The sequence below is a fragment of the Triticum dicoccoides genome, chromosome 2B (assembly GCF_002162155.2).
Source record: "Triticum dicoccoides isolate Atlit2015 ecotype Zavitan chromosome 2B, WEW_v2.0, whole genome shotgun sequence".
In the NCBI taxonomy this organism is placed as follows: Eukaryota; Viridiplantae; Streptophyta; class Magnoliopsida; order Poales; family Poaceae; genus Triticum; species Triticum dicoccoides.
This window is the reverse complement of record NC_041383.1, coordinates 28075687-28086972: the sequence shown is the minus strand read 5'-3', so window position 1 is coordinate 28086972 and position 11286 is coordinate 28075687. Positions and strand designations below refer to the sequence as shown.

Sequence of the window (11286 nt, the reverse complement as noted above, 5' to 3'; positions counted from 1 at the left end):
TTTGAAAATTGGCCCCTTTAGTACCGGTTCGTGGCACGAACCGGTACTAAAGGCTTGTCCCCTTTATTACCGGTTCGTGGCACGAACCGGTACTATAGGTTAGACCTTTAGTACCGGTTGGTAACACAAACCGGTACTAAAGGGGCTCGTGGGGACCCGGCCTGACGCTAGCCTGCCACTACCCCTTTAGTACCGGTTCGTGGCACGAACCGGTACTAAAGGCTCAACACGAACCGGTACTATTGATCGCAGCCACGAACCGGCACTATTGATCACACTAGTGCCGGTTTTTTTACAAACCGGCACTAATGTGCTTCACATTTGACCCTTTTTCTACTAGTGTCATCATCGACCACATATTCTACGGTCGCCATCGACCACATCTCCTCGACCATCGCCAGCCTTTTGGCTCTCAACTTCCCACCAGCCACATCTGAAGCGCGGGTACCGCCATGGACACCGAAGGGCGCCGGAGAGCCCACCTTTTCCTACAATTTATCTCCTAGGTAACAGATTTTTTAGTTTATTTGGAGATTACTATATGATTTGGAACTTAGTGGACGAACTAATTGAAATTACTGTTATTTGATTGCAAAACTGAATTTGTGAGATATGCATGCCATGGAATCGTGATATGGAATTGTGCACGTCCTATCTGAAAATAGAATTGTATGATTTAGATTTGTTGGTTATTGTTTTATGGAAAATTAGTTCTGCGTTGTAACTGAAATAGTTAAAGTGTTCTTGAAATATGTGTGATATATGAACATAGCTGTAGTGAAATATATGAAATCACTTTTCTGTATTGTGTGAATCTAATATCTGAAATAGTGTTACAGAAAGTGAAATGGTGTTATAGAAAGTAAAGTCATGGTGGATTTATGGAAGTGGAATGCCTATTTTGTGTTTATTCAGATATCAATTGAGTAAAAGTTGATGGAATTCTTTTTTTGTATTTCTGTCAATGGAATTGGTCCATCCTTGTCAAACTGTTTTTTGAAAAAAAATGTGGAACTGATTATTTCAAAAGTGTGAAACTGATTATTTAAAAATATGGAATTGAAATAGATGTAATTTTGTGAAAAAAAACAAGTGGAAATAATCAGTTTCATTATTTTGTGAAGTATGAAACTAGAATAACTGAAATCTAGTTTTTGGAATTAATATCGTTTTCATTTTCATTGATCTTTTGAGCTAATTGAAACTGATCTTTTGAAATAATTGAAATGGACCTTCTGAAAATCATTGGTATTTTGTAACTATTTAAATTAGCATTTTGAACAAATTGATATCGCTCTTTTGAAATAACTGAAATGGGTGTTTAGTTTAAATTGAAATGGCGTTTTGAAATAACTAAAACGGGCCTTTTGAAATAATAATTGCAGTCAATCGTTTGAAATAATTGAAATCGGTCTTACAAAATAATTCAAATCATTATTTTAAAAAGTTGAAATTGGTCTTTTGAAATAATATTTGTAGGCAATTTTGTACAAAAATTGAAACTGAATGTTTGAACCGAGTGAAAATAGTTTTGTAAAACGAGTGAAATTTAATATTTGAAACAACTAAAAACTTTTTTTTGGAATTTTACATATATATTGTAATTAAAGTAATACCTTTGAATTATAGTAAATTAACTGATGTAAATATATTATTAAGCAGCTAAATAATCTACCTCCTAACAAGAAAAAACCCTTGCTTTTTTTTGAGGTGAAGAAACACGGGAACCCCTTGCAAGGGATGACTCTCGGCAGGATCAGAACGTTCTGGGCCTGTGATTGGGCTCGGTCCTAGATACTATATGGACGCTTCAAAAGCTGAATGTGATGGGACCGTAGTGGGGCCTGGCGCTGAAATACAAACGTTGCAAAAGCCATACAGAACCTAGCTGGCAGAATCCTATTTGTGTGAACCGCACCAATAGATACCGATAACGCTCCGACTCAGATGGCAACTCTAGTTTTTTTTCCTTTTTTTGAATTTCTTTTTCTTTTTTCAGATGACAACTTCAGTTATAAAAAACATCAGGGCCGGAATTGTTCGTATCACATGTGTGGCATCTATCCTTTATGAAGAGAGATGATAAGGATAGCGCTAGAGAAACCATTTTCGCAGAGCCCCCATGACACAGTCATCGGATAGATTGTAATTAAAATTTCTTCTCCATGCTTGTCGGAGGACCGGATCTCATGGACAGCAGAAAAACAACAATCTATCTAAGAAACAAAATAATCGACTGAACGCATAAAGAAAATTCAGGCAACTGAAAAGATAGCAAACATGCAGAAGAAATTGATGCATGGTTACCCACCTCGTGCTCGCGGACATGGCGGTAGGAGTGGACCTTCTTGATGGTGAGGAGGTGCGTGGTGGCGATCTTCTTGACCTGCCGCCAGTGCTCGCCGTAGGGGGAGAAGGCGGCGTCCGTGGGGCCGTAGAAGAGGATTTCGGTGACGGCGGAGTAGGGCCGGGACGCGAAGACGTGGTCGTGCGTGCGCAGCACGGCCTGCGCGGCGCTCGGCGACGAGACAACGAGCGTAGGGACGGCGCCGAGGTGGAGGAGCATGAGGCCGTCGCGGCCATGCTTGGCGGCGAGGTCTCGGAGGGAGACGTGCGGGAGGGAACCGACGAGGTGCAGGTGGCCGATGACGGGGAGCCTGCTCGGAGGAGACGGCAGCCTGCCCAGCAGCTCTTCTCTGGCTCTCGCGGTGGCCGCGGCCGTCGACGGCGTTGCGAGGTGGCGCACGAGCAGGAGGAGAAGAAGAGGGCAGACGAGCAGGACAAAGACCAGTCCTAACGCTGCATGTGGAGACCTCGCTTGCAGCAGCAGCTCATGGAGGGCATGCAAATGCAACGGATGAACCATCACGACCGCGCAGCGCTCTTCCTACACGAGAGGGTGCTTCACTCCACTGTTCCTTCTACGCAGCAGCTCAGCTGAGTTTATAGCTACAAGGCTGGAGATTGCAGCCAGAGCAAGACATCCCTTTTAGTCCATACTTATTCAGAATACTCCAAGTGGTGACACGAACGTACGTCGTACTCTTTCAAGGAAGAGATTAGATTTTTGGCCGTTTGGTAAACGTTCTCTAGCAGCCGAACGGCCGAGCCACGCGCCGATCGCCTAATACATACGCGCGTCTCGAGTGGGACGACGCATCCACGTACTACGTATTCCCTCCATTCCAAAATAGATAACCCAACTTTATACTAACTTTACTAACTTTAGTATAAAGTTTTTTTTTTGCGGGGAAACATTAGTATAAAGTTAGTGTAAAGTTGGGTCATCTATTTTAAATAGGAGGGAGTACATCCTTATCTCATCCGGGTCCACTCGTTCACGATGGCAATGGCCCCGTTCCCGTAAACCCGGGCATTCATCAGCAATGCTACACACACGGACATCTCTTTTACATGTTCCGAAGGATGAGAATTTTAATTACCCACCGGTATGGATACCCGCGGGTACCGTACCCGCATGGGTAGGGTATTGGCATATTTTTATATCCTTGGATAGTCCTCATGTCATACCCGTTAAGTTATGGGTAGGGTACGGGTATAGCCTTGTACCCGCGGGTATATCTATACTCTGCTTGTTTGTGAACTAATGTTAAGTTATAGTCAATTAGTCATTAGTTTGTCATATAATTCGTCTTCTCCTATTGACCTAAGTGTATGTTGTGATTTCTAAATTTTGATATTGGTCATGTACTCATCTAGATGTTATTGAGCTAAGATAATTGAATTTTCTTTAATCAAGTGTGCTATCAATGAGCGTAAAATTGTGAACAACTTGTGTACTATTTGTTCTACCCGCTGGGTACGCAATGGGTACGGGCACCCGTCGGGTATGGGTATTGGTAAAGTTTCATACCCACGGATCCGGGTATGGGTAGAATTTTGTACCCAACTGACTTTACGGGTTATCCGTAAGGTATTGCTCTACCCTACCCATACCCAACCCATTGGGTTCCGAAGAGGCTGTGGTTGGCTTTTTAGATTGGTTGTAAATCAAGGTGAGGGGCCCACCCTAGCTGAAAATCGGGGGGACAAGTTGAATTAGTTGGAAACAGTCTGTAATGTCTGTGTGTGTGTAGCATTTTGCTTATTTGATGTTAAGTGTAGTACTTGATGAGTTATATATGAATGCCCGCTTACACAACGCAACATCCACTGGATCCTGCTAATCGTCACAGTCGATGGGGGAAAAGTTCAGGTACTGGACTCATTAAAAAAACCGCTGAATAGTACATGGACCTAAAGTTGATGCTCAACAGGTAATTTCAATCATTATGGCACTATGCCAGCCTATTTAGTTCATTTTCTTGAAAGACAACGGCGAAGCGGGCAAGGCTCATGCAAAAGGACCGCATACGGGCACTTGAAGAGGAAAAATGGCGGGATTTTTGCTTGAGAAGGTCATAGCTCCCGACGGAGAATACCATTTCACCGCCTAATTCCAGCATGTAATGGTCTGCAAGTTGTAGGAGAAATTGCATATACCAAATTGTACGAGAAATATATATATGATTGATCCTACGAGAAATTTATGATATATGCATAACATGTACGGTATGTAGAAGCGGGGTGTTGAACTTGGGTGTCTTCAGAGAGACGCGACCCACGTAGGGGGTGTCGAACCGAACGGGGTGAGAGGAGAGAAGACTGGAGCTGGTGGTGAAATCAAATGTCAACCAGCACACCAGATCAGACGGCTAGCTAGCCGGATGATTTTCTAAAAAATTATCGGGCTGATTTGTAGCAGCCTCCCACAAACAAACATGTCCAGAGCTAAAACTGTTTGGCAGGACCACAAGAGGATTAGACATAGATTAAAATCTCGGGAGAAATCAACGCCTATCACGGATCTGAAACTGCTCAGTAAATAGCAGGAGATCGCAGGGGTGTCGCAGGCGATTGCACCATTCCGTTGTTAACTGTCGAGTCAAAAATCTCAGGTGCAGTTCCCCTTCGCCCGCGATTTTAATTTATGCCCTTTATCGATCGTAGGTGAAGCCCACATCGTTTCTCTTCCTATTCGGGTTGCGGCGGCGCCCCAGGTCACCAAGTTTTTACTCCCGCCTCATTGTCCACCTCGGGATAAATGGCTCGCGCTCCGCCGCCGTGCCGCCGTTCCTGTCAAACTTCTTTGATCGCGTGTCCACTTGCTCAACATGACACGATGGCGTGCCACCGCGCTCTGACACAACGACGTGTCGCGTGTGAGTTCCACCCGAAGTCATCCGCATGGGACTATTGTCGCTGAAAATACACTCGGTAAACAGTTTGGTGGTCACGTGTCTCCTGCGACCGTACGACGGAGCCGTTACGATGGTGGCAGTATTTTAGCCTTCGCCGAGAATTCTGCATACTCCAATGATTTTTTTTCTGAATCAAAGGGGCCGCCCTCCCCGAGTAGTTATTAACAGGAAAACGTTTCGCTTCGGCACCCCGGCCGAAACTGGGCCAGTCCCCTCGCCGCGCAACGCGCACGCACGTGGACCCACCCAACCGCTTGACCACCGCTCACCACAGAAATCTTATCCCCACTCCCACGCGAGTATTTATCTAGTTCTTCCCCTGCCGCCGTTCTCTCTATGTCTCTGAATCCCGTGATATACCAGCGCCGGTGATTGCGGTTGAGGGGTGCCAGAGCCGACGCGAGGGGAGAGCTGAGTCCATAAAACGCCACCGCGACTAGCTGCACCTGCAGACGCGGCGAGCTGCGCCCATGGAGCGAGGCCGTGGAGTGGTCGGCCTGCGGTGGAGGCTGTTTGCGTCCTCGGACCGATGGCGCCGCGCGGAGGGGACACGCAGGGACCCGGTGAGAACGCGGTGCTGGAACCGACATCGGGATTTGCTTCAACCAGCGCGAGGATTTGCTTCAACCGGCGAGGATGGCGGTGGCGGCGAAAACGATGGCCGTGGTAAGTTGTTCTCTTTTTCTATTTTTGCTGGAACTACTTTCGAGTTTTACTGGAACCATGTTCTCGATTTGATGCAGCAGAGAGGATAGTGTCGAGCGATGACAGCGGCGGGTGCCATGATTTTTGTTGCACAGATTTTTTGCTGGAACCAGCATTTTGAGTTCCTGCAATCGGCAAGGATGGTGCTGGAGCGGATACAACAGCGACACCATGAATTCTTTTGCTGCATTGACCTTTTTTTCGAAGGAACCACATTTCATTTTTTTTGCTGGAACTATAGCAATTTTATGTTGGAACGATGTGTATTTTTTGCTGGAACCATACCAATGTGTTTTGCCGTAATCATAGCATTTTTGCTGCATGCACATTATTGTTTGCTGAAGGCAAGTTAATTATTTGCTGAAAACATGTGTTTTGCTTTTAAACTGGCGTATTCTTTGTATTTTGTGCTGCAAGACGAGCGGCGACGGCGAGCGACAAGCGCTGGGGAACTAGTGGAGCTTCAAGGACGGGGGAGCATAAATCGATGGTGCTCATTGTGTTTTTTGTTTTCTTGTGCGTGCTCAGAAGAAGGAGAGGGAAGGGAAAGGAAGAGGACGTGAGATCTGACGGTTCGTGAATTTCAAATCGAATGGCTAGCAGCGGACCTGCCGAAAGATTTGGCCCGCGCGCCGGCGGCTAGCGTTGTTGTACATGCACAACCATGAGCTCCACGGAGCTATAGCTATCGAGGTAGCTGTACTCGTTGGCATCGCGCGTGTGGCTGTCTGCTGTTGGCACTGGCCCGGACCGCCGGTCACTTTTTTCTGGCGATCTGGCACGTGCACAGGCTGGCTGGGCGCCGATCGATGCTTTCCGCCGGCAACAGACATGCACGTCGAGGCTGGCTTGGGAAGCAGGCTCCTGGCCTATCCAGCGTGGGGGCATGCATATGTGGCCATGGCCCCGTAAATCTCTACTATCTGAAAATAATGTAAGGTTTCTTTTCTTGCCACAGGACAGCATCTTACCCAAGAATTCGTCCGCCTCCTTCCTCCAACCTAGCAAACGCATGAAAACAAACCCCACAAAACTGACGCCCGTTCCCCCTGGTCCAGTGCAGTGTCAATCAGGCTACAGAACTTGTAGTTGCATGTGTATGCAATTGGAGAAAGTGGGAGGAAACGTCCTGTCGACAATGAGGCGCCTATAGCATCAATCTTAAGATGAATGTCGGTTCAGTGTCTTAAAGGTGCTTGTAGGGGTATGGTGTGCGTTTATAGGGGTGAGTATATGTGCGAATATGTGAGTGCTTGCATCTGTACCATGTTCAAAAATATATAATTTTGTATGGCGCAAGTGCAATTTTTTTGTACATACTAGTTAGTTTTCTAACTTGTGTTTGTTTTCTTTTTAATAAAACGTTGGATTCAGTGGGCTCGTAATATACGAGTTTAATACATAGTAGTTACAAGACAAGTAGAAAAGGCATGTGGCATTGGACTCGTAATATGTGCTGGGGCAAACTTCTTTTGTTTTTTTAGGCAAAAAAATACTTTTATTACTGGACCGTCACCATTACAGGGACGAAGTTCAGCTCCTCGGGGATTGCAAGCCAGACATGACAACCATTTCCTAGTGCTAAAGCATGCTTTGCAAGACGATCAGCCTCGACATTCGAGGTCCGAAACTCATGACTAAAAGTACATGAATTAAAAGAAGACGAACTAAGCGACATTTCATGTAAAACAGCACCATAAGTATGTGCACTCCCATGCTTGATTGCGTCCACCACCACCTTACAACCCGATGCCATTGTTATCCTTCGGAGGTACCGATCATCAGCCAAGGCTAGGGCCTCCCGGACTGCCAAAGCTTCCTGCGTCGTTGGATCGACAATGTAAGTGTACAATACTGCTGAAGAACCTTGGAATACACCATACTGGTCTCGATATAATTCTGCCACCACACCATGGTCTCCCGCTCTTGTCACTGCAGCATAAACATTGATTTTCATATGTCCATCAGACTGGGGCGGAGCCAGGATTTAGGAAGGGGGGATGCAGAGTATTTCGTACCTCCCAATGTACCCAATTGTTCTATATTCTAGTATCATTCTCATTTAACTATACCTACGTACTCACTTTAGTAGCAATTGGTAATATTGGTCAGTAATTCCACATACACGCTAAGTAGACCAAGTCTTTGATGGCAGTGGCATGGGTTCCCTGCATATTGGTCAATTCGAATAGATCCTCAAACATGGGCAAAAGGTCACGTTTGATTATTATCCCCCAACACGTCTAGTAGAATTATGCAGGGAACCCATGCGGTCCCTATGCTTTATTCCTTTCGAATTGACAAATGCAGTAAAATCTCCTTATCTGAGGAAGGTGCTATCAAAATAGCATTTTCCTCCACAGAGTTGGGCTATATGATCAGTAATCTCCTCGTCCATCGTGATGAATTTGCAGACCGGATAATATATTCCTTAACCATATCCTGACCAACAAGAGTACCTTAATCTTGTTCGAGTTGATAAATCTTCTTTTTAGTACACTTTTCATTTTCAGTCAAGTGGAAAACCTAGTATTATTGTCTCCTTCCTGAAAAAATTAAACTTTTTCCCCACAAAAAAATAAAATAAAAATTAAACTTTAGCATGTTGAGACCATTTTAACTCTTCCTCCGACAAAAGTTCACTATGCAGAGGGGTGATGATTCGTCCTTGATATGTAAAGCGTAAACAATATCCAACAAATGCTCTTTTTCTTTCTTTTATACATCACTCAGATTCTTCGCCCAACCCTGAAGAAACTGCCTGAGATGACGAATAATGAACTACCAATTCCCAGTATTAGGTGAACCTCTCGTTTCCTTAGACCATTTGAGCTACCAAATGTTGCAAACCTTCCCTTTTAAAGCAAGATGTTTCGAAAGATAAAGCAGCTCTGTTACACAAATGAGGAGCCTCACTGGAGTCCAAAACAAGAGAAGTATCGTCGAAAGTACTTATGTGGAGGGCTCTAACAGTCACCAGAGGGGACTTCTGCTCCCACTCAACGCTCATCTATATACGGACAAAATTTTCATAAGTGGGAACCTCGAGATTACTAGCCTAGTTTAAATGTCGACATTTTAACTAGGCTAATAATCTCTCTCATGTCCAAGTTTATTAGCCCAGTCAAAATTTTCACTAGTATTATGTGGAGTATATCAATCCATTAGGGCGATGTCTATGTGGAGGGCAGTGCTGAGGTTGAGCGGGTTGACGTAGTCGAGCGAGCCAGTCATGAACTGGCTGACGATGATCCGGTTGGCGCGCTCCGTGGGGTGGTAGGCGTCCCAGAACACGTATTGGTCCCTGTCGGTGCAGATGTTTGATAGCGCGGTGCACAATCCGATCCCGTTGTGCGGACCCTGCCCGCAGCACGCCTCCCTGGCCGTTTGGAACCCGTACGCAGCCGGGTCGGTGATGAAGTCGAAGTGGATGCGGTAGGTGTTGGCGGCGATGAACGTTCCGTCGCCGTAGCGCGCGTTGAGCTCCTCCAGGACCCAGGACAGCTGCGGGTTGAACAGCTCCGCGGCGCGCATCAGGTCGGCATTGCACCCTCCTCCGCGGCTCCTGGCGAGCTGTGCCGGGGCGCAACCCAGCGGGCCAGTTCCCGTCACCAGCACACGCCGCGCCCCCATATCGTACAGCCTCTGCATATATACATTCCAGCGCGTACGTGTTAGCTGGTGCTGGTCTCGACCATGTTAGTACTCCCTTCGTTTCATTTTACTCCACATAAACTGATAATTTAGTATTCTTCCCGTTTCTTTTTACTCTGCATAAAAGCTTTAGTAACTACTCCCTCCATTTCATAATATATGCAGTGGCGGAGCTAGAGGGTGGACAGAAACGAAGGGAGTACTATCGGAAAGTAGACAAGTGTTGTTACCATGAGGATTTTCTTGTACTCGGAGATCAGATAGCGGACGTAGTCCGGGAGGGAGAACTGAAGGGAGCGGAGGGAGAAGGGGATGAGGTAGTAGTTGTTGACAAAGTCGTTGCCGCCGAGGGTGATGAGCACCAGCGCCCTGTTGACGATCTGCTTCGCCTCGGACGCGCCCACCACCGCACGCAGCTTTCCTTGGTACTCATGGAAGTAGTGCAGCTGCCTGCTCATCCTCACCATCTCCATCTGTATGTGTTGATCCGACGGTTAAGGAGTTGATTGAGAAATTATTGCTGAGAAAATGGCAAATCCCTATTCTAACGACAAGTCTATTTTGAACAAGCTTGTCAAATTGATTGAACTGGAGATGAATTTGTGTCGCACGTACAAATTGGATGCCCGTGTCGTTGAGGATGCCGACGCCCGCCGACGCGAAGTTGGCGCCCACGAGCAGCTTCTCGCCGTGGAGCTCCGGGGATAAGTACGGCAGCGTGGGCTCCGCGCCGAGATGCTCACCTGAAACACGACTACATTAATTGCGCCATGCACTAGCTAATCAATGGCAATGGTCGTCACATAGTGGTACGTACTGATGATGTCCGGGATGTTGAGGCCGTTGGAGAAGCGGCCGGTGGCCTGGTGCGTGGGGTAGTCGACCCCGTACGGCGGCGAGTCGGCACGCGCCGTGCTCATCAGGTAGTTGTTGTTGCCGTTGTCCACCAGGGAGTCGCCGAACACGAAGAAGGCGCGCGCGCACTCCGATGGCGTCGCCAGCAGGACGACTACGCCCAGCGCCATTGTCGTTGCCAGCATAAGGCAGCTCGATGAACTAGTCTTGGCCATCGTCACCGTGAACTGATTGGTAGAGGCAAACCTTACATCGGTCCCTTGAGCGATCCTCACGTACGATATATAGTAGGCAATGCACGAGACCGGTTTGGATGACCTCGGGCTGAAGAGGCTTGTACGTCCATGTGTGGCGCCTGGAAGCCCGGCAGTACGTAGCTAGTTAATACTTCGCTCGTTCCTGCAGAAATTACTTGCACTACATTTAGACGAGAGATTTTATTATATAAGCATGAATATTTAGATTTAACATGTAAAATATCAAGCGTGAACTGAGTGTAGCTCAAATGGTTAGGTTCTGGTGTGGAACCTGTCAACCAAGGTTCAAGTTCTAAACTTTTCGGTTATATTCATTCAGTGAGACGAGAAGTTTCAGTTGATTATGAAGGAGTCCGTGGTGACTTCGTCAATCTCAAGAAGTTGTGCCGGCTCAGTGTCTTGGAGGTGCTCATAGGGGTAGGGTGTGTGTCTATGCGTTCGTAAGGGCGAGCGTATATTGCGTATATGTGAGCATCTGCGTTTGTACTGTCTTCAAAAAAATTAAATTCAAATTAATCAAATATATATAATCATTGTATATTTTTTTCGAATCA

General features: G+C 46.4%; 2 protein-coding genes and 1 long non-coding RNA gene across 3 annotated transcripts in view; 1 reads left to right on the top strand and 2 right to left on the bottom strand.

Annotated features, from left to right (window-relative positions):
• LOC119361923 (indole-2-monooxygenase-like) overlaps positions 1-2970 on the bottom strand; it is a 7861-nt gene extending 4891 nt beyond the window's left edge. Inside the window, exon 1 of the mRNA XM_037627097.1 lies at positions 2312-2970. Coding sequence (XP_037482994.1) covers positions 2312-2866 — 555 coding nt within the window. The 5' untranslated portion in view covers positions 2867-2970. The remainder of the gene's footprint in view (positions 1-2311) is intronic.
• A 2641-nt stretch (positions 2971-5611) lies between these two features.
• Positions 5612-7257, top strand: LOC119366926. The gene is made up of 2 exons (XR_005176142.1): positions 5612-5927; positions 6005-7257. It is a non-coding gene; the product is annotated as an uncharacterized LOC119366926 (long non-coding RNA).
• A 1420-nt stretch (positions 7258-8677) lies between these two features.
• On the bottom strand, positions 8678-10789 carry LOC119366925 (GDSL esterase/lipase LTL1-like). The gene is made up of 4 exons (XM_037632604.1): positions 10438-10789; positions 10236-10363; positions 9851-10093; positions 8678-9611 (listed from the first exon to the last, which is right to left on the bottom strand). The coding sequence occupies exons 1-4, from the start codon at positions 10688-10690 to the stop codon at positions 9123-9125; spliced, it is 1113 nt and encodes a 370-aa protein (XP_037488501.1). The 5' UTR covers positions 10691-10789; the 3' UTR covers positions 8678-9122.
• Positions 10790-11286: the final 497 nt, after the last annotated feature.

What these genes read in the sequence shown, in the direction of transcription:
- LOC119366925 (XM_037632604.1), bottom strand. Translation starts at nt 10,690, where the DNA reads ATGGCCAAGACTAGTTCATCGAGCTGCCTTATGCTGGCAACGACAATG. An exon ending in ACGACACGGGCATCCAATTT is followed by an intron (nt 10,094 to 10,235) that starts GTACGTGCGACA and finishes CAACACATACAG; the next exon opens with ATGGAGATGGTGAGGATGAG. An exon ending in AGTACAAGAAAATCCTCATG is followed by an intron (nt 9,612 to 9,850) that starts GTAACAACACTT and finishes GTATATATGCAG; the next exon opens with AGGCTGTACGATATGGGGGC.